This window comes from Platichthys flesus, chromosome 10 (genome assembly GCF_949316205.1).
Source record: "Platichthys flesus chromosome 10, fPlaFle2.1, whole genome shotgun sequence".
NCBI classification, from domain to species: domain Eukaryota; kingdom Metazoa; phylum Chordata; class Actinopteri; order Pleuronectiformes; family Pleuronectidae; genus Platichthys; species Platichthys flesus.
The window spans coordinates 7,394,282-7,419,096 of NC_084954.1; the positions used below are offsets into that span (position 1 = coordinate 7,394,282).

At 41.6% G+C, this 24,815-nt stretch overlaps 1 protein-coding gene across 1 annotated transcript; it reads left to right on the forward strand.

The window, feature by feature from the left end:
- Positions 1-3,781: 3,781 nt before the first annotated feature.
- On the forward strand, positions 3,782-24,588 carry fyna (FYN proto-oncogene, Src family tyrosine kinase a). Its single transcript, XM_062397914.1, has 12 exons — positions 3,782-3,949; positions 13,327-13,577; positions 15,544-15,640; positions 16,278-16,376; positions 16,605-16,708; positions 17,343-17,492; positions 17,654-17,818; positions 18,951-19,130; positions 19,554-19,630; positions 19,959-20,112; positions 22,004-22,135; positions 22,872-24,588. The coding sequence occupies exons 2-12, from the start codon at positions 13,337-13,339 to the stop codon at positions 23,078-23,080; spliced, it is 1,608 nt and encodes a 535-aa protein (XP_062253898.1). The 5' UTR covers positions 3,782-3,949; positions 13,327-13,336; the 3' UTR covers positions 23,081-24,588.
- The last annotated feature ends 227 nt before the right edge of the window (positions 24,589-24,815 follow it).

The window sequence follows — 24,815 nt, forward strand, 5'->3', positions numbered from 1 at the left end:
CAGAAAGCACCGGGGACCCCCAGACATTTCCAACACTTCACCTGTCAGAGGCACACTGTCTGCTGTGCCTTCAATATGCAAGGATCCTGGTGTGTGTGTGTGTGTGTGTGTGTGTGTGTGTGTGTGTGTGTGTGTGTGTGTGGGTGTATTCGTTTGTGTGTGTGTGTGTGTGTGCGTGTGCGTGTGTGTGTATTCTTGTGTGCGTGTGTGGGATTGTATGTGTCTGCAAGAGCTGCAGGCTTCAAATCAACGCAACCCTCAATAATTTGTTAATTTAAACAAATTTTACCATTCAATGGCACCATCCAGAAAACAAGGCAAAACAATTTCAAATATTGTTATTTAGTTTATGTTTTCATGTTTTAATTTTTTTATTGACCGCACAAGTATTTTTGCTCTTATTATTTTAGGCCTCTTGCCAATCGAGTGCTTTATCTATTTATGGTAAATGTTCACCGCTACCCCATATTTAATGAGGCCAGTTTAGAGTAAGAGCTTGACAATCTGTACATAATTTCCTTCATTTAAATGAAAAGCATTTTCTTCTTTTAGTGGACAAGGACAATATTTATAACCAAACAAGATATATATAATGTTTTATATTCAGAAAAGACATTATTAAAGATAACTATATTTAGATGTTGCTGCATTTACTGATATACAAGCATGAAAGTCTGAAAAGAGCCTGGAAAAGTCATCTCAATGCCTAACAACACTTCCTGCCCACACACATTATATAATTACAATACATTTAGCTGACGCTTTTATCCAGAGCGACTTTCAATAAGTGCATTCAACCATGAGGGTACGAACCCTGAACGACAAGAATCAAGAAAGTAGAATTTTCTTCAGGAAAGCCAAACTACAAAGTTCTATAGGTAAGTGCCATAAAAGTGCTACTAAATCACACTTTTTTTTGTTCAAGGTATAATCAGATAAGATGTGTTTTTAGTTTGCGGCGGAAGATGTGTAGACTTTCTGCCATCCTGATGTCATTGGGGAGCTTGTTCCACTGCCATCATTTATGGAACGCATAGGTTTGCAGATATGACATCAAAATGTGTCATGATACTAAAACAAGCTATATAATTTAGTCATGATATAAGTTCATTGTAAGGTAAAACTCTTAAACAGTTCATGGTTCAAGCTTCTCCTGTGTGTTGATGTGCAGCTTTTTTCAGACTTATTTGATTTTAAATGTAAAAATACATTTGGGGTATCACCTTTCACTGTTGTAAAATGTGATGATTATCTTTCACTGTTTTGTGACACGTGACAGATAGAGCACCTTCTCCTGTACACTGATATACAGTACTATCAATCATGGAGGTGCTATGACAGAGAGGCAGTTTGATTCCCTACTCCCCCCTCCACATGTTATAGTGTTATTCAGCAAGTCACTAAACTAAATTGATGCCTCTGCCAGCATGAATGTGATGTATAAAAGAAACAATTCCATATTCTATTATTCTATTGTATTTGACTGATTGTGTTTCTGAGTGTTTTGGTTCTTCAGTCTGATCCGTATGAACATCTGTAAAACTGGAGGAATGCTCAATGAGTACAGGCCAAGGTCAACATCCAGTTTCAGAACACAAACCTTGTAAAATATCTATACATATAATGATGCTTAAAAGACAAATTGACTGCTGTTAGATAAGATTTGTTCATGTATTGTTGTCAAAGTAGATGAGTCAATGCATGAGTGTGACATTTTAACCCCCGACACACACTCACATTCGTGCTGCCTGTGAATACATATGCACATCAACAACACAACACACATATTTAGCTGTTATTTGGATATTATTATTGTTTTATCATACATGTTATGTTATTAATTCATTGACTCTTGTAGTTAGTCATGTTGATTTCACATTTTCTGTTTTGGGTAAACTTAACCGTCTTTAAGATCCGCCCACTGCTGCCTCCCCCTATGTATTAACTCTCTATGTATTTATTGTTAAACTGTTCAAATAGACAATTTACAAATGACAAAATTACAATCTGGTTGAAGGCTGTCGAAAGGCAGTGGTTGGATGTAATTGTCTTGGTCAGCTTCCAGTGGGATTAGTTAACACCTGAATATTAGTGTGGGTGCGTGTGTGAGGGTGTTTGTGTGTGCATGCGTGTGTGTGGGTGTGGGTGTGGGTGTGGGTGTGGGTGTGGGTGTGGGTGTGTGTGTGTCTGTGTAGTGTTAGACTCTACAAATAAATCTCAGACCTCAGCAGGGGGATCCCACTTATTAACAACTTAACAGCCCCTCAGGTTCAAAGAAAAGAAAATCACCTGCTGTTGATTTGAGCTGGAACCAAATCTCTCATATTCTCAGACCTGCAAGGTTAAAGCCACTGTTTTTAAAATCCACATTTTAAATAAAGTAAAAACAAATAAAGGAAATCGAACTCTACTTGAGTTATACAAAAACAGACAATTTACACATCTTGTCTTGTTTTTTTTTTCCAATCACTCCAGAGAGGAGGCGGTGTCCTGCTAAACATTGTAATTTCTGATTGGCCGTAAATGCTGTCCATCGAATTGCTTTGGTCGATGTGGATCCGCATCAGTCGGACGCAATAACATCTGCGTCAAGATAACGTACAGACACCGGAACACTGAAGGTTTGCGTACCAAAATAAAATCCCAAAAGCTTTTATTATATTTGAAATGTTACATTGAGAATTGATATTAAACCAGTGCGTTTAACTAATCTATTCTAAAAGGTCAACCCATCATTGCATTATATTATTTTACAAAGTTCTATCTGCTTAATTTGTACTGTTTGTCTGTTTATATTTTTGCTTGAACATGGTTTCAAACCAACTCCCTTTGTGTGTATGAAACGTGCTGTATGAATAAAACTGCCCGGCTTTGTATAGTTTAGCTTAAAGGTTCAGTGTGTAAGATTAAGGGGAAAGGGATCTATTTGCAGAAATTAAATATGACATAATCCCAGTGATATTTTCACAAGTGTGTTTCATCTAAATTGTACTAATTGTTGTTTGCTTTACCCTAGAATGGGCCCTTTATATTTGAATACTTCATATTTAAATCGGGAGTGGGTCCTCGTTATGTTTTTGACAGTGGCCTAAACTGGACAAACTAAAAACCTTTTGAGTTTTTATCACAACTGACGTCCACCACAGGTTCTCTTTCATGTTTGGAAGGGGAGGGTGAGGTCAGGGGTGTTCAGCTGCAACATGAAACTTCTATTTTATTTTATTTTTTATTTTTTATCTATTTTATTTTATTTTATACTATTTCTATTTTATTTTTTAGGTTGTAATTACTTGAGCATTGCTAGAAGAGAGCCTGTGGACCAAGCATTCCACTGCCAGCAACTGCTTAATGTTATTGTTGTGCATTTGATAATACAAATCTTGAATCTTGAATCTTCTCCACTTCTCCACTAACTGACACTAAGTTATACACACCGAACCTTCAAACAAGTACATTTCATGGCAATTCAAATAAATTTTGTTTTTTCAAAATGTTGCTTGTCTCTGTTTTGAGTCACCTACTAATTGTAAATATCCATCTATATCTCACAATCATTTTCTAGTGTTTTTAATATTTTAACATTATACTATTCATACCTGCACAAAAACACCAAAGCAAATTCCCTGTGTGTGTTTAAACCCACTTGGTAATAAACCCTGATTCTAATTTGGATTCTCATTTATTTTTCTATTACAAAAAACAGATGGGAGTTTTCTCGTGAAGGGGACAGCCCGGATGTGGCGCGTGCTGCGATGCGCATCCTGCCGCGCGTCGCCCTCGTCATCCTCTGTGCGCACGGCGGCGACAGGAGCTGAGGACTCGGCTGCAGAGACGACTCCTGCTCCGCGGCTCCGACCCGACGCTGACAGGCACCGTGCGGACCCGCCAGCGAGGCTCCTCCGCGAACGTCTCCCCGCACACTCCGATGGATTAATGTGATTTTTCTGCGGTAAGTTGCGTTTCTTTGCTGCCCCCCCCCCCCCCTCCCCTCTTCTCCACCTCCTCCTCCTCCTCCGTCTGCGTTGAATTTCAATTGGTGCACACGCCTGGTCCCCCCGGTTCTACAGCCAGATGGATTCCTGACGAGAGAGGAGATAAATAACACAGAGTAGGTTCACTGTGGACGATCTGCACATGTAGCTGTGATGGAGACACACACACACACACACACATCCAGAGACACATGTAGTGGTGATGGTGTGTGCGTGTGTGTGTGTGTGTTTTTGCGCTGTTGTGATTGTGGAGAGGCTCTTGTGTTGCAGCAGAGATGGACGCGCTGCAGAACAGAGCTGACCACTGAGGCCACGAACACACACACACACACACACACACACACACACGGGGGCCTGCAGACAACCTCCGATTTATTGATCTCCCCCTAAATAATTGTCACAGACTGTTGAAGGGAATCGCATCACCACGCTGTTGAATATCAAATTAAAGCGGTGTCATAATCTAGTTATATGAAGGGTCTGGAGGTGCAGCCATCCATCTTGGGTTGATATATTGTGTGTGTATGTGTGTGTGTGTGTGTGAGAGAGAGAGTTGTGTGTGGTGTGTGCGTGTGTGTTTGTTGTGACGTCCTGAATCTGTTTACACAGTAACATTATGGGGACAAAAAACAAGTCCCCATAACATAGATCCTTACAGTCTGAGGAGAAAACGTGTTTTAAGATTGGGTTCAGGTTAATGTTCAGATTTACATTAAGGTTAGGTTTATGTTTAGGTTAGGTTTGAGTTAGGTTTATGTTTAGGTTAGGTTTGAGTTAGGTTTATGTTTAGGTTAGGTTTGGGTTAGTTGTTTAGGTTTACATTAATGTTAGGGTTGTGTTTACGTCAAGGTTAGGTTTACGTCAAGGTAAGCTTATGGTGAGGTTAACAGTAAGGTCAGGTTTATATGAATGTTAGTTTTAAGTTTAGGGTTGAAGTTAACGTTAGGTTTACGTCGATTTAAGGTTATAGTGAGCTTAATGTTAAGGTTAGTTTTAGGTTAAGGATATGTTAGGTTTATAAATGTTAAGGTTAGACAAGTAGTAACTATGCTTTAGTTTCAAGGAAGTCAAGGCTATGTGTGTTTGTGTACATGTGCAGTAACTCAAAGCAGCAGTTGTGTGTTGGTTTACAAACAGCAGCACCATGCAGTCTCTGCTCCATGACACAATCGTTGTGCGTGATGTGTGTCACCTTTGAATGAATGGACTCACACACTTTGGTTCATGGACTATATACATTTCCCCTCAGGCCCTCCGTGTCCATACAGTCCAACCGTTACTCTGCAGACACGCCGACACGCGAGCTGTGAATCCTGGGATTTCAGGATGTCAGGTTCTCATGAAATGTGTGGTCATAAAGGTGTAGATCTCAATAAAGGGCCAGTTGGTCAATTTATTTACAAGATATCTTGGTTTTTGTGCCTCTGAAGAAATGTCACACAGAAGCCATTGAGAGTCCCTGATTGGTGGAATAGGCGATTGACACACACGTCATTGGAAACTACTTATATCCGTAATTGTTCCAGTCATTTCTGAGGCAAAAATGCTTAACATTTGATCCTAAAATGACGATTTTCTGCTTCACTGTGTCTTAACATGATTGTAACCTCACTGTCTTTTGGCTTCGGCTTGTTGGTCAAACAGAAAAATACCTGTGAAGAGACCTCAGGGTGTAAGGAAATAGGGATGGACCTGTTTTGCTGTTTTCTTCTGTTTAGTTAAAGCAACAATTAATCAGTAGAATGGCCCACAGTAGAGCGCTTACCTGCACCAAGGCCAAACAATCCTACACATGATTGTCTAGTTCTTATAGTATAAAGTAGGACATGGTCTTATAACCTAAATTATAAATTTGTCATGAAACATACTCAAGTTGAAAAGACAATCCAGGCTGCCCAAGATACATCTCTCTACCAAATTTGTGGGAAATTGATTAGTAGTTTTTACTTGCAACATGCCTAAATATACTATCTACTGATGGCAGTGTGGCAGTGTCATGGTGGCGCAGCAAGACGGTTCTGGTTTAATCCCATATTGGTAAAGTTGTCAGGGTCTCTCTGTATCTCTGTGGGTTTTCTCCAGCCATCTCCCAAAGTCCAAACCCATGCAGATTGGAGTTAGGTTAAATGGAGACTTCAAAATGCCTGTGAGTGTGAATGATTGTGAGAGTGATGTCTGTATGTTGGTCGTGCAACACATCGGCGATCTCTCCAGGGTTTAACCGATGTTAGCTGGGAGGGGCCCTCCCCATGACCCTCAAAGGATAAGCGGTGTAGATAATGGATGGATCTATCTGCAGATTATTTACTTAATGTAAATGTCCACCCCAGTTTCCAGATCGCAAGTTGACATGTTCAGATGTCTTGATTTGTGCAACCCAAAGATTTACGACACAAAGCCGAGAAAAGCAACACATGCTCACATTCTGCTTAGAACGATTTAATTCCTCCAATAGGCGTCAGATGTTTTTTCTGTCAACTGACTAATCCATTAATCAACTAAGTGCTGCAGCCCTACATGCAGCTGCTGTATGGCTATTTCCATTGGATCCGTGCACTGACCATTGCCCTCCACTGGCACGTGATTTGGAAAGAATGATGAAAAATCCTTCAGGCCCCAAACAGCGAGAATCTACTGCTGGAAAAAAAGAAAGAAACAGAAACATTAGTTCAGATTTCTCTCATTTGGATTTTCATGCCATTCGGAAAATGTCCACGTACGAGGCACAACTCTCGCTGACTGACTGAATGGATGTTTACAATGGGCTCAGTGATTTAACAACATGACTCAACTGTGAACACTGTGACACCAAAAGCCAAGTAAGGCTTAAACCCACACATACATACTGTATGAAGCTCAGCTGTGGGTTTTATAACTAGCTTTGAAAGCCTTAACACTGCGTCTCATTGTGCAGATAATCATGCGGCGCAGTGAAATGTGGCCATTGTCTTGTTGTTGATACACTGAAGGAACTCAGTTGTCCGACACAAGCAAATATTGTAACTATTCAGAGAATGGCAGCCATAAGGAGGAGAGTTGTTCTCGAGTCTGGTAAACACAGCGGCGGGGTTTGCGTGATTTCAAATGGAGCACGTCCGATAAATGGTCCCCATTGGGTCGTTTCATTAGTGACGTATAACAGGTTTTATTGTGGTTGAATGAGGTCGTTATACGTGGGAGGGCTGTGGGTGGTTTGACCTTGTGTTGTGGCTTGTGTCAATGATCTGAGTGTCCAGGGACCCCACGGTCCCAACTGAACAGGCCTGTCTTGTCTCCAATTGCAGAATGATTGTGTTCTCCAAGTTCTCCGGGGTTAAATAATGACGTTTGTTAGGAGATGTAATAATCAGCTGAGCACATTATTACAGTGTCAGTCAAATTTGAAAGGCTCTGTGCGGCCATTGTCTACTTTAGTGTGAGTTATTCAATACGCCAAGATCCAACTGTGCCTTTAGATTCAATCAAGCTGCACCAGGCACTCATAGATGTCTGTCCTTTTGAATGTGGAGAAAATATAATAAAAAAGGTCCTATCTCGCACCAGAATTTAAAGACTTCCTTTTTGACCCATTTCAAGTTTCATTGAAATCCGATCAGTATTTTCTCCCGTAATCCTGCTGACAAATAAACAAACCAACGGATTGGAGGTGAAAACATAACCTCCCCGGTGAAGGTAATAAAGAATAAAGAACCGAAATAATATCAGGTCGGCTGGTTTTCAGTTTATCACTGTGTCTCTATTAGAGAAAATGAGTTGACCAGACAGATTAATCAATGTTTAAAATACATTTTAGTTTCAGCCTATACTTTATAAGAACACTTTAACTGTGTAATGAAGTAGGGAATGGTTATAGAGGTAATTAAAAAATATCAGAATAAGAGATTTTATACAAATAATTAAAATAAATCTATAAGCCTTTCAACACTTGGGCCATATACATGATTTGTGCGTAATGCAAAGAGCTGTTGAAATATACATATGCGGCTTGTATTGACTCCACAGGCCTTATTAGACATATGGTAATGAGTTAGGGCTCAAGCTTATAACTATATTTATAAGTTACATTAATATATATGCCATTTATATGTTTTAATGATTGATCAGTTGTTAAGCTATATAATATAAAAGATCTGTGATAAATACCATCATGATCTGCCAGAGCTCAATGTGACGTCTTCAGATGCAGTTTTCTTTTCAATCAATAATCAATTAATAACACAGAAGCCAAATATCTTTATTTAACAGAGTTTGCAATTTACACAGAGAAGGAGCACATCATCACATTTGTGTTTCATGTCTTCCTTGTATAAACTGTTAAACGCTTAATCATTTCAGAAAAATGTAAACAATTTGTTGATTGAAATAATCCATTAATAATCAGATTATGTAATCTCTACACACATGCAGATCTTTTAGTCTCTGTCACAGAACATCACGCGTCACTATGTCTGTTTCTCAGGCCTCATTGACCGTCTCCTGTTTAATCCATCAGTTCTGCTGTGTGACCCTGACATGTCTGTCTTTTTCATTTAGTTAGTTAGCTTCAATACAAATGGACGAGGATCTCATTATGGCTTCCAGCTCTGTGTGTGTGTGGGTGTGTGTGTTTGTGTGTGTGTGTTAGTGTAGATGATTAACACTTGTGCCCGTACACTATCGATATAAAGGCCTTCATTTCATAAATTAATTTCCAGTTGAGCCCAGTGGTTGTGATTAATGTGGAGACATTAACCTCGTCCTGTTGCTTTTTTAATATCATCATCTTCTTCCTCCTTTTCTTTATCTTCTTCTTCGCCATCTTCCTGGCCATTTTTTTTGTCCTCATCTTCTGCTTTATCTTCACTTTCATCCTCTTGATCTTCATCCTCCTATGCTTTGTCTTCTTCTTCATCTACTTTTTCTTCATCATCTTGTTCTCCTTGTTTATCTTCATCTTCTTCGTCTTCTTAGTCTCCAGTCCTCACTTCCCGATGTGAACGAATCCTTCTACTGCGTTGATAAATCATATCTAACAGATTTGGCCTGACATCCTTTCAGACTGCATCTTGAGCCAATCAAGACGAAGAGTTTCAGTGTGATATCTCTGCCCGGGTGTGTGTGTGTGTGTGTGTGTGTCAAGTCAAGCCCACCCTCACTCCCCCCTCTAATCTCCACCTAGTGTTACAAGACATTACGTGTCTCCGATCCCCGTCGGACCGCGCTCATCACGCCAGTGCTGTCCTCTCGGAGGCAGGCTGTTCACCTGGGCCTGAGAATAGCGTGATGAGCGGGGTCATGTGATACGCGGGCTTTGCCACGGGAAGGGAACGAGCCCCGTGGTTGTGATGCCTCCATGTGCTCATTTGTTTTGCGAGGAGAGAATCGTTGTGCCACAGGTTGGGAGCTGTCGAGCAAGACGAGCACGTCTCTGTGTGTCCGAGATGTTGAAAAGCAGATGAAAGGGCCTTGTTTTGACACATTGGATCACAGAGATCTGAGAGCCACTGATGAACGGCTCCGATGCTCTTATTCTATGAAAAATGTGGCAAAGCTTCCTGTGGCTGTTGAGCTCACTTCATGTGTCTGATCTCCAAAGATGTCGGATTTTATTGCACCTATGCAGCAACACCGATGTGATTCATATGCAAACATTAAACGAGCGAGCACTGTCCAGTAAAAGCAACACGTGAAGGGACTGTGTGTATATAAACAATAAAAGATGGCCTACTTCCCTGCAGCAGACTCGTTCCATGCGGGTGTATTAAAAGCGAGGCTCGTCTCAGGCCTTCTGACTTGAAGAGCAGGAAGATTTTTATAATCCCCACAGGCAGCACGACGACATGAGATCTCCCCTCATTTACTCGGCTCCCTCCAGGAGCGGAGCCAGTGCTATTTCAATCCCTGCCGTCAGAGTGCCCCAGTTCGTGTTTGTATGTATGTGCGTATGTTTTGGTTTCAGACTCACGCTCCCCTGTTTCCAGCGTTCCGGAAAGTCGCTGTGTATCCTAAAGATTATTGCCTCCGCTTAAGAGGTTTTTGTTGCATCTGCGTTTGTTTGTGTGTCTGTTAGTTTGCAGCATCGCACAAAAGCTACTGGACTGATCGCCACGAAACCTGGTGGTATGATGTGGCAGATCCAACCAAAATGTCCAACCAACAGAGAAAAAACAGCAATTTATCAAAATTGTGTGGACATTTTTCATGTCTATTCAATCAATTGTCCAACTGTTACGTTGTCATGTTGAAAGTATAACTGTCAATTCATCAGGTTTGGAGAGGCATGGGCTTTTCCACCTGAAAATGACATTAGAGGCATAACTGTGTTTTTTCAAGTGCATTTGTGCTTCAATAAAAAAGGTGCTGTACGATGTGAGGTGGTGTTAAAGTCAAAGATGTATTTTAGAGACGCTTTCATCGTCCTCCTCCTCCGTCTTGTGTTTCAGTCTGTGGGCTCAGCTCTGCTTGGAGCTCATACCGCGAAGCTACCGCCGGGCTCGTCTCTACTTCTGGGTACTTTATGGGGTTTTATTGGCAGTAATGAATTACAGTGTCCTCCCTCTCTCTGCAGTGGCTCCTATCTTTGAGTTAGTTAGGTGCAGAGTAAATACTGTAGAGGACTGGAAATGTGCACAGGAGGTGAATTCTGTATTTGCCGGGCATGTATTTCATCTTTTAGATTTCATTAGACCTCTTTAACACATTAATGATGTTTACTATGCTGGAAAAAGCATGTTGGATCATGGAGAGTTCCCTTAAATGCAATTACGTTGCACCAAATTACACACACTCATAGATTTGTATATGTATTTCATCAAGATCCATAAAATCATTCTTCACACTTGCAATGCTAGAGAAAGGGAACTCCCCCATTTGATCGGATCTGCACCAAAATGTAATGGCCTGTTTCTTGGTTCATGTCCTTCCAACAAGTTCAGGATGTTTTTGTGTAATCCTGCCGAGATAAAACCAACAAATGAACAGGGGCGATAACAACCTTCTGGCCGAGGTAATGATGACAACATGAAGCAGAACTTGTTTAAAGCCATAGTATAATCTGGAAGCTGTACTTGACTTGTCTGTACCCTGTTGCAGTATGCAACAAGTTACACATGTGTTCCTGATGCTTCAGCCTTTTCTGGCTTGTAAATGTAAAAACAGGCCTCAAGGAATTCAGTCACTTACTGTGTGTAGCTTTCCTTGTTACCAATTAAACTCTTGGAGACACGTCCTACATGACATGTCTCTGCCTCCAAGAGAAAAGACTTAAAAAAACTGACATGATCGTTTCTGAAAAAATTTAAATATGTAATTTCAAGGGGTTCAATTTGTATTTCCATTTGATTCATTACTTTGCTCATTGATAATTAGGTCCATAATTTTGAATAATATTAATAAAACCACTTTTAAAAGAATGATTCACATTTGAGAGGCTGGAATCTGTAAATTTTGGCAATTTCTGCTTTAATTCTTAAACATTTGATAATGATCAAAATATTTTGTATCTGTATTCTATAAACTAATTCATGAACTGACTAACTGTGTGACCTCCAGATCAAAAGAAACTCAAAATATCCTCCGGCTCAAACTGTTCCCTTTAAATCATCTTCAGATGTGCAACGTTGCTGGTTATTTTAATCGTTTATATATGTTTATTATTCCTAATGTTTCCGTCTATCTCACCGTGAAGCACATTTCACGCTCCCCTTGTTCCATTATTTACCCGCCACATTAAAAGAGGCACCACCTGTGAGTGCGCTGTTCTCGTGGGTGTAAGTGAGTCTTTAGCTGGGTCAAGAGTTTCTCCCTCTCTTCCTCCATCTGCTGCAGCGCTGGCGTTTGCCCCGAGCGCCACTTCTGTAAACAAGTGTGTTTCCAATTAGCCGTTTCCGACGTCAGCTGGCCGCTAATGTTTGATGTCGGGCGGCCTCCTCATCCTCCTCCGCAGCCATGTTCCAACCAGCTTCAAGAGCTGTGATATATAATATTTAACAGTTCTTCATCAAATCGATGAAAACAACTAGATCTGTGTTCTAGTTGTGTGTATTCTGTTGACTTGTGTACTATCGTTATCCAAAATGTTTCCAACAATGTTTAAACCCATAGAAATCCCAGATTTTATTCAGGGTAACTAGACGTTTCATTCAGGTCGCCTCCTAATTGTGTCTTTTCCTTTTTACCCGTGGTTTGATCCATCTCTGCTCCAACGTCTGGGGACGTGACAAATGAAAAACACACTTCGAGCCAGTTACCCAGTCAACTGTTCTTTCCTTCCACTGACTCAATTGGTCACATGTAATGGATTATTCATAGCCATTTTCTTTGGGTTCTGTCGTTGAAACCCCCCCCCATTAAAGAGTAAATGGTAATGGGGTTGAAGTCCCATGATCCTCTGCTGCTTCACAACAACATCAAACTAGTTATTTTGTTATTGCTTTGGATGTAGAGACCCCTGAAGACATTTGCTTTTCACATATGAAGAACACAGCTGGAGATGGTCTGGGGTCAGATTCTTTCCAAACAACAGGAGCCAGACGTCTGCCCTCCTCACCAGGCTCACATATGTTGTTGTCTTTGCAAGTTGATATCTTCGTCAGCATCTTTTACATGTGTGAACATACCTTTCTCTCATCCTGAGATATTTGTCTTCTTGTTTTTTCTTTTGTTTTTGCCGTCCGTCGTGTGTTAGAAGCTTCATTTTGGTTTGAGAGCAGTTCTATTGTAGGTTTAAATGGGGGGGGGTGTGCATAACTGGGTCTATAGAGAGAGTCAGGCTCTTTTTAATTGGAAAAGCAGACTGCGACAGACTTGTGACAGAAACACTTTTAGCTCTGCTTCGGTCTCCCTCATGAGACTCCGTGCGTTTTATTTCTGTGCATTTAAACTCTGTGCTGTGAATCCATACATGGGCGTGTGCGGTTCCTCGTAAAACAAACAAAAATAACACGCATGCCAACTTGTAAATGCAATGGCCGGGTGTAAAGTGTGGTCGTGCAGTTCGAGGGAAAAGTCAACTATGATAATTGGTGCAGTTAAGTTCTTTTATGGTAACTTAACCTGGATATTCTCAGCACAAAGTGTCTCACATCAACATCAGTTTGTACACAAAGGCACACATTATCCCTACACTGCAGCTCTTGTCACTTTATGCTCCTCCGTTTAATTAGTGATGGACATTAAAGTATCGTGTTTAATTTCAGCCTAATTGAAGGAGTCTTCATGAAGGCTCTGTCGCTCTCTGAGGAAGCTTTGAAATAATGGAGTATTGAATCATGATTTTTCCCAACGGAGATGGTATTTGGAGCTATAACTTTACCTCCGTGCTAATTCCGTCTCCTCTTTCTCTGTTCGCCCGCAGAGCGTAGAGGATGGGCTGCGTCCAATGTAAGGATAAAGAAGCAGCGAAACTCACCGATGACCGGGAGACCAGCGTCTCGCACAACTCGGGGTACCGCTATGGGTCCGACCCCACGCCGCAGCACTACCCCAGCTTCTCCACCATCCCCAACTACAACAACTTCCACACTGCCGCCCCGCAGGGGGTGACCGTGTTCGGAGGGGTCCACACGTCCTCGCAGTCTGGGACGCTGCGGTCTCGGGGAGGAACAGGTGAGGATTATATCTTCTTTTTTCATCTGGGCTTTTAAGACAAGGTGACACTGACTGTGAGATATGTCGCTGGCATCAAACCGGGGATTGAATTACAAATGGAGCAATTGGAACGGAGAAATAAAACGTCTAAGTTGCAAATTGTGTCTGATTACCATTCACTGGCTCGCTGGCTTTTCTCCGTTGTGTGTGCTGATAGTGTGGCACTGCCATAAAGTCATCTCTCTGCTCAAGATGAATGTCCACTGGCTACAAGTTAATGGAAAACAGAGTGACCTAAATTATCACCAGTGTTCTGTGAGGCACATCTGACGACCAGAGAAGTCAGACATTGTGCTGAATAGTAAAAAAGAGCTTGTGGGCCTGAGCAACGTGCATCACAGTCTCTTACTTAAGATTTTAAAGATGCACTCGATGTCAGATGTGTAAATTAACAGCATCTCAGCTACTTTGAGCCTGTTTTTTTTCCTTCTTCTGAAGGTTGATCCCAGCTCAGATAAACACTCGGCAACTGCAGAGTCAGCAGAGTTAGTGTGTGTATGAATAAGAGATTACTCCAGGAGGGCAGCACAGGAAAACATGGAGGAGTTAAATTTAGAAAGCCTCTCAAATAAAAGTAAAGTGGGACAGAAGTTGAGCAGAGGCCTCGTCTGACCTCTGCAGACTGTAGCATGTCGGCCTTTTGCTCATTTTGAAGCATGTTTGCAGTCGGCGTTGCGTTAATGGGGGAAATGTGCTGGGCCTCCTTGCAGCAGTCGTCCAGGGAGGATTCAGATCACATCAGAAAATTAAATCATTTCACAGTTTCAGGCCTATTAAGAGATACGGGGCTCCAGGGCTGTTCCAGATCACATCAGATAAATTTGATTGCCCCCTAATGTGGACCAGCAGCGTTCACTGTTCACTCGGTCACAGATGATGCTTCATCTGATAAAGAGGAGTCAGGTTTTGTGGGGTTGTTAACAAAACAGGGACAATTATTTTCTTGTATGTTAAACATGCGATCATTATTTTTTTAGCCACTTGGGGGTAACTTCTTCCAAATTGATTGTTATAGCAATCGAGTTAACAAAGAGACATATTGACACATTCAGCACCGAGCAATGTTAGCATTTTATTTGGAGTTTGAATCTTTATTCCTCATTTAGCTCTGCTTTGGTCTCCACTCACTCCTGAAGAAAATGCTATTTGTATATTTTGAGCGGCGGTTTTCCATCATCTTAAAGCTCATCGCTTCTCGCTAGCTGTGACTGCTCATCATGTGGTGATGCTCGGGTAGTGCACGGTCCGTCTATTTTACTAAAACATCTGCAAAAACTAAAATACCAGAGTTTTCAGGACATAAAACTAAAAAATAAGCTTATATGTTAATGAAGTATTGATTAATGTAGCTTCAAAAGGCCCAAAAATGTCATAAAGTAAATCAATGATTCATTCTCTCAACAAACAAACATAAGTTATGAATTATATATTATCACAATTTATAAAAACAGACTAAAGGACTTTAAAAGTGGCAATCGACACTGTACATTATCAAATTTAGAGGACTTAAAATGTATTTGACGTGTATTTTAACCTTTTAGTTTGGTCCCTGTCTCATCTACTAACATGGAGGAGTCAGGTTTTACTACCTTTACTTCAGCCAGCCACTAGGGGGTGATCAAGATGCTTTTGCTTCACTTTTCGGGGAGCTCTTGTGTCGTCTATCTTAACATCGTGTCCACGTCTGTCGTATATGAAAGCACTTAAATGGAAAACATTAATACTTTAAACTGTGAGACTTGTACTTGACTCAAATAAATCAGCAGATGTGATGTAAAGAGTAAATACAGTGATTGTTATTTGTGTTATATGACCAGCAACCCATGTGTTGATCACATTAACAAACCACAATGAAAATCCTATCCTTTCAATTCATTCCGTGACCTGCTGTCACCACAACGCTTAACGCTTTGCCTCCCTGCAGGGGTGACTCTGTTTGTGGCTCTGTACGACTATGAAGCCAGGACCGAGGATGACCTCAGCTTTAGAAAGGGGGAGAGGTTCCAGATCCTCAACAGCACGTAAGTGTGAAAATATCTGCGTGACACCATTCGACAGGGTGGCGGTCGTGTTTTCCTCCTCTGTGGCGAAAGGTCTGATTCCTGCGCTTCGAAAGGAAATGTTGTTTCCATCGACACAGATGGAGGAAACATGTAATCTGTGGAAGACTTGACCTGGTTTATGCAGGTTGTTACAATTAAGATCTGGCAGATTTCTCACATTGTAATGATGGTTGTCTACTCTATTTGCGTAAGAGGAATAAAAAAACATCTCGTTAGATTTGTAAGAGTAAGAAACAGAGACGGGCTGCGTCTGCTTTTATACAATGAAAGGTTGTTTTGGTATTCTGTTTTTATTTGATTTCTAATGAGGTGTCAGACAAGCCAATAAATATGCATCCACTTGATTAAACTGGTTATCCGTGCTTGAACAGGGTTTCTGCTGGGTCTTATAAAATCTAAAAATGTCGGAAATGTAATCATCCGAAATTTAAGCCTCAAATAAATACCTCAAACTATGATGCACAAGGTTCAAAAGCTGATGAAGTGTTCATCTTAATCTGTCTCTGTTTCTTCCCCCATCACTTTCTGTCCTCCTCCTCCTCCTCCTCCTCCTCCTCCTCCTCCTCCTCCTCCTCCTCCTCCTCCTCTTCCTCAGTGAGGGAGACTGGTGGGAGGCTCGTTCTCTCACTACAGGTGGAACTGGTTACATTCCCAGCAATTACGTAGCTCCAGTGGACTCCATCCAAGCTGAGGAGTGAGTAGATCTTTTTTTACATAAGCAAACGCTCTCTCGCAAAGTCTCAGCTTCAGCAGCAGAGATCACATCATAAATATTTCAGAGCTCATCTTGCGGCCTGTTTGTTAAATGTGGCGTCGCAGCACGAACGGAAAGAAAGAGTTTACAATATTGGGAAAAAAAGTAAACCATGTTCAGACCAAATGTTTCTCCTCGTAGTTTGATCCCATGATTTTCCCCCTGCAGCTGGTATTTTGGCAAATTAGGTCGGAAGGATGCAGAGAGGCAGCTTCTCTCCAATGGCAACGCCAGAGGCACTTTCCTCATCCGTGAGAGTGAAACAACTAAAGGTACTTTCTGACTTTGCTGCTTCCAGCACGCCGACATGCTGCACGCTTTTAAACTTCAGGCAACAGGCCCACGTGTGAATAAATAAAGATTTTATCAAAGTGCAAATTAGAAGCTGCTTATTTATAGAGCAGCTTGCGATGAAATCATCCCACATCGCAACTAAAAAATTCAATTTATTTTCTCATGTCATTAGTTTGTCAGTTGCTCCACATTCATTGTCCTAAATCGTTTGCACATTTTGCTAAATATACACTGACACATATCACATGTTCTGTGATCCCTTATGAAAACCAGCATGGTTTAGTGTTATCAGATATTAACTATCTGTCCTTCCCGTCCTTGTTAACAAGATTTCTAAACAACACATAAATGATGACTTGGACTCAAAGATGAACTGATTAGAATTTGGTGGTCAAAGTCACAGCGGCCTCACAAAACAGGTTTTTGGAATCTTGAACATTTATATCTCATGTTTGCCTTTTAGAGATTTTCTTCAATATTTGACAATTTTTCACTTGGACGCAAAGATGAACAAATGAGTGGATTTCAGTGGTGAAAGGTTAAAGGTCACGGTGACCTCATATGGAACGGCACTGGGTCGCTGATCCTCCTTTATCCTTGTGTCTGTGCCAGGGGCCTACTCGCTCTCCATCCAGGACTGGGACGACATCAAGGGAGATCATGTCAAACACTACAAGATTCGAAAGCTGGACAGTGGAGGCTACTACATCACCACCAGGGCCCAGTTCGAGACGCTGCAGCAGCTCGTACAGCACTACTCTGGTGAGAGTTATGGGGGGGGGGGGGGGGGGGGAGGTGTACAGGAACTTCTTGACCTGACAGATCTACTTCATGTCTGCTTTCTCTCTCGTATAAATTCCAATGTCATATGGTTTAATTCTTCTTTAACATACGTATAAATTCCAACTGCGTTCTCGATCTAGCCAGGGCTGCCGGACTGTGCTGCCGCCTGATTGTGCCGTGCCACAAAGGCATGCCCCGTCTCACCGACCTGTCCGTCAAAACCAAAGACGTGTGGGAGATCCCGCGAGAGTCTCTGCAGCTCATCAAGCGTCTTGGAAATGGCCAGTTCGGAGAGGTCTGGATGGGTGTGTACCGTTTTATTGTCGAGCTCTTTTTGGAAAGAAATGGAAAAGAATTGTACAGCTGTGAGCAATGTTGCAAAACATTCTGTGTGTGTTGGATCATTCAAAAACGAACACCCAGCTAATGTTACCCGCGGGGAGGGGTGTTTGCTCTGCATGATCTCAGTCCATATTAACTGGATCAAGATTGTTCCATGGTTTCTGATTGGACTCAGGATCTGAACCGGGCCTTTTAGACCAGTTAAAACTTGGTATATGTCAACTCTTGTGCCTCTGACATGTTCTTTTACTCCATTTGAGTTCAGTAAAACTTAATATGTCCCACATTGGGCAGTAACAGGCTCCATGCGTGTCGGATTTTCTGATTTGCTTCCAAAAACATGGAGTTATCCGAATCCAGGAGTATCCAAATGGTTCTCTTGTAGCTTGAAGTTGAAGTCCTGAAACTTTAACATTAGTATATCAACATATAAAGCCCAGTGTTTACAGAGAGATGCCAGTTTAGCAGTGTCCACTCGTTAGTATCGTCTTGTGTCAGATTCTGTGAGGGTCAATATTTTGGGGCCTTCGGTGGAGACAGTGGGTTTCTAGGCATATACCTCATCTTCCATACACTGTTCACAGTCCAACTGTAGTGTCTCTGTTCACATAAGTCGAGTGTTTCTTCACCAAAAACACAAAGCGCAATACTTTTTAGGTGTTTTAGCTCCAGATGACATTTTGGCTTATCTCTATTAACAGCGATCAATTAAAAAGCCGCCCCGCCTCTTTTGTTCTCTACAAAGACTGTCTGCCTGCTCAAACGTGATTGGTCAAACTAGAAACAGAAACAAGAAGGCGTCTCACCAAAAAATCTTGTCCTTCACCTACAGCTTCGGAATATCCTCATGCAGAATCTATTTATAGAGATTACCCTTCGTATTAAGTTACACAGATATTACAATCTCAAGGTAACTGAAAACTTCAGTAGATTTCAACAGCACATACCTCTGATATTTTATTTTGTCAGACTCTATATCATAATTTTTTAATTGGCCGAAAATCTCACTTTGGCATTTCTGCAGGGTTTTATTTCCAATCATTAATCTTCGTTGAATTAAACTTTAACAACCTCATAAATTTCCTTTCTCGTCAGGCACGTGGAACGGCACCACCAAAGTGGCAGTGAAGACCCTGAAGCCCGGCACCATGTCGCCCGAGTCCTTCCTGGAGGAGGCTCAGATCATGAAGAAGCTCCGACACGACAAACTGGTGCAGCTGTACGCCGTGGTGTCTGAAGAGCCCATCTACATCGTCACCGAGTACATGTGCAAAGGTAGAAGCTGAGTTTAAAGACACGCTATGAATATTGCATATCCATATGTGCACACACCTACACATTGTGTGCATAATTTACACATCTGCACGGAGAGTGCAGTATGGGTTCTTCTTCCTAGCATGCTGCTCATTCCCATGTACACTGTAGAAAACACAATTTCAATGCAGCCATACAAACACAGGTGTGGTTTTAGCTGGAGAGATTTAGCTCTGAAACACTGAGATCCTCGGTTACCACAGTAATAACTAACAAATAAATATCTGCACCGAGTGTAACGCGTGGCAGGAATCCCAGAATTGATGTCACGCTAACGACAACATGTTGTTTCAGTTTTGATCCAAACCCGAGTTGACTTCGAGCAGCTGAAACAGCACGATCCATTCGTTTCATCTGTTTTCACTATTTTTTTCCTTTTTTCAGGGAGTTTGCTGGAATTCCTGAAAGACGGAGATGGACGAGTTCTGAAGCTGCCAAACCTAGTGGACATGGCCGCTCAGGTACAACGCCGAATATGATCTGACATCTTTTAAGAGCGTTATCCACTTTAAACACATCCAGCTGTTAGCAGTGGGTTTCATTAGGGCACTGCTCACATTAGCAGAACAAAGGTTGGTCGCGCTGTGTTCACTTTATACCGAGACCACATGGACAACATTAGCGCAGTTTGTATTTTATTCTGAAGCCTTAACTCATCACTTCCTGTTGGTGTTTAGGAAATTGTACCTCTCACTTGAATTTTTATTTTGTTGTAAATCTGTGGGCACAGATCTGATCACCTTGAAAGTCTTTGTTGATATTCACGTTTACTTAAATCTGGTTTCCCAGGTGGCAGCAGGCATGGCGTATATTGAGAGGATGAACTACATCCATCGAGACCTGCGCTCCGCCAACATCCTAGTCGGAGAAAGTCTGGTGTGCAAGATCGCTGACTTCGGATTGGCCCGACTCATCGAGGACAATGAATACACAGCCAGACAAGGTAGACTGGTGCCACTGGGTCACACCAACTTCAAAATCCATCATAAAATAGATTCATTTACTAATTCAACTATTTAAACAGGAAGTCACTGTAGCATCACAAGCTGTGATACAGATTACAACAATAAAAGTCACTAGATTGGTAAAATTTAAGTTAAAATCATAATCCTCCAAATCCTTCAGTGTTTTAATTATAACTCAGCAAAACACTTAAACAACAATTATTAAACACTTATTATAACTTGGGAATTACAATAAAGCTGCAACCAGCGACCACAGTTTAATAAGAAAGACTTTGAATTTATTGATCCCACTCTGGAAATGTTTTTCTTTTTTTTATATCTTGTGATGGAATAGAGATTAACTCGTGACCCGTTCATTTGCTTTATCCGTTGTCTGACTTTAACCTTTCTGCAGTCGCCTCTTCGTCTCTCACCACAGCATCTTCAAAAAACCTCTTCGTCAGAGGAAAAAGTCAGCGGGCTGGCAGATGACTTATTCCATGCAGTCAATTCCAAAACACATGTTACACACACAAACACACACACACACACACACACACTCATAATAACACATGCTAATGTTCAGAATAATTACAGTAAATGGGCGGGAATATGTCCCGGTGACACCAGTGGAAAACAGCAGTATGTGTGGTTACACTGTGGCACAGAGACAACAGAATATCACATTCACATAGGGCACAGTGCAGACCTGAGACAGAGCCCATGTTAAATACACAAATCAATCTGTTACTGTGTATCTTGTTGGAAAGAGCCACACAGATGAGGGGGACTTCCACTCTCCGATCGTCACTCTGTCAACACGCTCGCTCGTTGGTTAGCGTTTTAAATGTTTTCTTCGTTCTGTGCCGACTGCAAACGAAGACGAGGAGAGATAATGGAATCGCTCCTTTTTTATCCCTGCTGACATGTTGCCATGTTCTCATGTCTCTGCACTAATGAAATATCAGATGAAGGAATATATCCTTACAGACGGGCTGACCTACTTCCTCCTCAGGATGTTGCTTTAGTTATCTCTGACACGGAGGTTATGTTTTCACCCCTGTCTGTTGCCGTTTGTTTGTTTGTTCTTTTATGCAGAAAGTGCGTAATCGAAATTCCCCCCAAAACGGGTTGAAAAAATTCAGTAAAATTTGTGGTGGATCGAGGCAAAAGGGCCATCCAGATATTTTTTGGGAAATTTCTTTAACATCTTCTCTTACCCTTGTGTTACATTCTTACCAATTTCTCAGAAAATAATTCATGGATCTTCCCGTCCTCCATCCGATAAGATGAACCTTTATGAAACTTGCATTAAAGGAGATTCTAATTTGACAAATCAACAAAAAAGAGTTGCAACACAAGTGGAAAATGTAGTAAGAAATAGAAATAAGCATAAAAACTTAATCTAGAATAAACAAGGTGAAAACAGAAAGTGACCAAATTGTAATATACAATTTTTGCAAAGTATCATTCTTGGAGTTTTATCTGTGGTTTTCTTTCTGTACATCCTTTTGGGGGGGGGTCCTCAGTTAACCCAACTCAAATCTGCATGGCTATGGTCTGTGGGCGAAGGCCGGAGAACCTGGAGAAATCCCACAAAGAAACACAGAAAGACCACAGCTGAACCAGGTTTTCAAACCAAGAGACAAATGTGCAAACTGCTGCACCACCACGCCGCCCTGCATGGATCTTCATGAAAGAAATTTGGCATATTTAGGGAACCGATTTCTATGTTTGTGTGTAGTAAGGTGCAGCTTGATAAAGATTTAAGGGGACTTATGGGCTTTTGTGGAGGTATGACCTCAACCCATTCCAAGTCTCTCTCTTTCTGCTGAAATCACAATGTTTGCTTAGCAGAAATCTCAAGCATCTTTTCGGAATTTCTTTCAGGGGCCAAGTTTCCCATCAAGTGGACGGCTCCTGAGGCCGCTCTCTACGGGAAATTCACCATCAAGTCCGACGTGTGGTCGTTCGGCATCCTGCTGACGGAGCTGGTGACAAAGGGCAGAGTTCCCTATCCAGGTGAGTGCGTCCAGCCCAGTGGATTATGTAATCGCATCTCAATTCTAATCATGTTTGATTAATGCAGCATGCGTGTGAGTCTTCTGAGACAACAGCCATGGTTCTGTATGCTAAAAAAAAAACAGCACGTTGCATAATTCACATTACGTTGTGCATAATCCAGAGAATGGTTCCAGCTGCCTCTGACAACATGTGAAATGAGTCCGTGTTCATCTGCTCCCATACGCGCTAATCTGAAGTCTCCTGCATGAGGAGCAGAATAACAGAAGAGGAGGAAGAGCTACATTGTTTTAAATTAAAGAATTATTACAAAACTAGGAGTTTTGTTATTGTTTTGATTAAGATGCCCCTAGCGGCCAGAGTAACACATTGTACGTTTCCCATATATAAATATATAGATTGAAACTGCCATGGTTTGCAGAGACATATAACAGCAGGCCCGTAGTTCTAGTCTGTGAGTATTTAGCTGATATATATTGTTATCAGTTTATTTTTTTAACTTAAATATTTATTGGTGCACAATGTGAAGTAAATTAAAGCTGTAAAACTTTCAGTCAATCCGATCATACACTTTAGCTCAGGTTGTTTGGTGGAGTTGTATAAAATACAAAATATCTGAACAAGGTTCATGTGAAATATCCAGAAATACAAGGCAGTTACATCAGGGGGAGGTAGTTGTTGGAAGGCTGCGTTATCCGTGATGGTTATCTCCATTTCTCCCTGTTCCTCCCTCCAGGCATGAACAACCGCGAGGTGCTGGAGCAGGTGGAGCGAGGCTACCGGATGCCATGCCCGCAGGACTGCCCCGTGTCGCTGCACGAGCTGATGGTGCAGTGCTGGAAGAAGGACCCGGAGGAGAGGCCGACCTTTGAGTACCTGCAGGCGTTTTTGGAGGACTACTTCACTGCCACTGAGCCCCAGTACCAGCCAGGGGATAATCTCTGAGCACCGCCGGCCTCAACCCATGTCATTTCACCGGCTCTCCACTAGAGAGAGCCAGACTCCACGTTATTCTATCTCTCTCTCTCTCATCCTGTGGCTCTAACCATCTCAAAGGCTCATCGACTGACTTCTGACTTCCAAGCTTGACACATGCACACACACACACATGCAGAGACACATGCACACACATACACACACACAGACATACACACACATGCACACACAGGGACGTACGGACTGCTGTCAGCAAAATGACCATCACTTCAGTGGATGTTTGTGAGGTGGGAGGGGCGTTTGAGATGAAATGACTTGCCATGGATGAACCAGATAAGTTGTGTAACTTGTATGTAGTGTAAATACAAAATGCTTGTTTACTTATCTCTTTTTTTTTGGTTGTTTGTTTCCTTTTATATTACTTTTGATATTTTGGAAAATAAGTGGGTTTTTCCTTTTTTTTAATCCAAGGTTAAAAGTTATTTCAGATTTACGGTTCGTAGAGAAATTGGGTGAGGCTCACAGTTGGTGTAACAAAATGGTGGCACATGATAATTGTAGGAATGCTAATAGTTAGTCATCATGGACCGAGATCTCTCAGAGGTTTTTCTGGGAGACCACTGACCTTTTTTACGAGGTTAATCCTGACAATACTCCTCTCTCCTCTTCTCAAGGAACTTAGATGTACTTATAACACCCGTTCTTGCCTTTTCATGTTTAGTAATATCTCTTCTAATGTAAGGGAATGCCTTCATGCTTTCTACACACTAACGTAGTGCGTCATGGACTCTTCCACCCAAACTCTGTGCGGCATCTTGCACTGATATCCAGTGATTTCATTGCATTTCAGCTTCGGCCAAATGATTTTTAAGAATCGGCTTAAAGTAAATTTTAGTTTAGCTTAATCCACGGGGAGGGGGTGTGCTTATGTCCTTTCTCTATTGCAACCATTGTTTTCGGCTGACTGCTTATTATACTGACAATGTTTTAAAAATGTATGTTTCATTAGCGAATGGCCGCAGGCTGTGTAAGAACTCGACTTCACAAGACGGGAATGAAGGATGTGTTTCTTGTGTTCGTACCTCCATAATGTGTTCCTGGAAATAACATGTTGTTTACAAGACCAAACGTGTGTGTCTTTCTTTGTGTTATTTTGCTGAGCATCACGGCCAGTTCTATGTGTCCTCAAAGCAACACAGTTGTGTGAAACGTTCAGCTCCGGACGACGGTTTTATCATCCTCAAGTATCCAACCCCCCCCCCCTCGCCTGAGAAGCAGTATCCCAGGACAAGACACCTCGTCTGTGTGTATTCATGTTGATTTTCTTCCATGAGCAAAAAAACTAGATTTTGTACGACATATTAACCCCAATTCAGTAGAACACCAACTGTTTTTTTTGTTTGTTCTCTCTGCATTATTTATTGTCTCTGTCTGTTACTTGTACACAGCTGGTTTTGAAATAAACAATCTTGCCATCATCAGCCTGTGACTTGGAAACAATAAACACTTGTCAGTGACTTCCTCCACCAGCTCTGTGTGAATACACGCAGCTCAAGTGACTGCGGTGTCCGGGAGAGCGATTTGAGTTTTTCTGGTTTTTCCTTCAGTCTGGACTTGACACACAGATAACGTGACTGAACTCACCGTGTATGCAAATCACTCTGTAAGTGCCCAACAGCCATCTGCAGCACATAGAATGATTTAGTGCTTGTTTAATTACCTCAGCAAGGTAGGTTTTGATCAT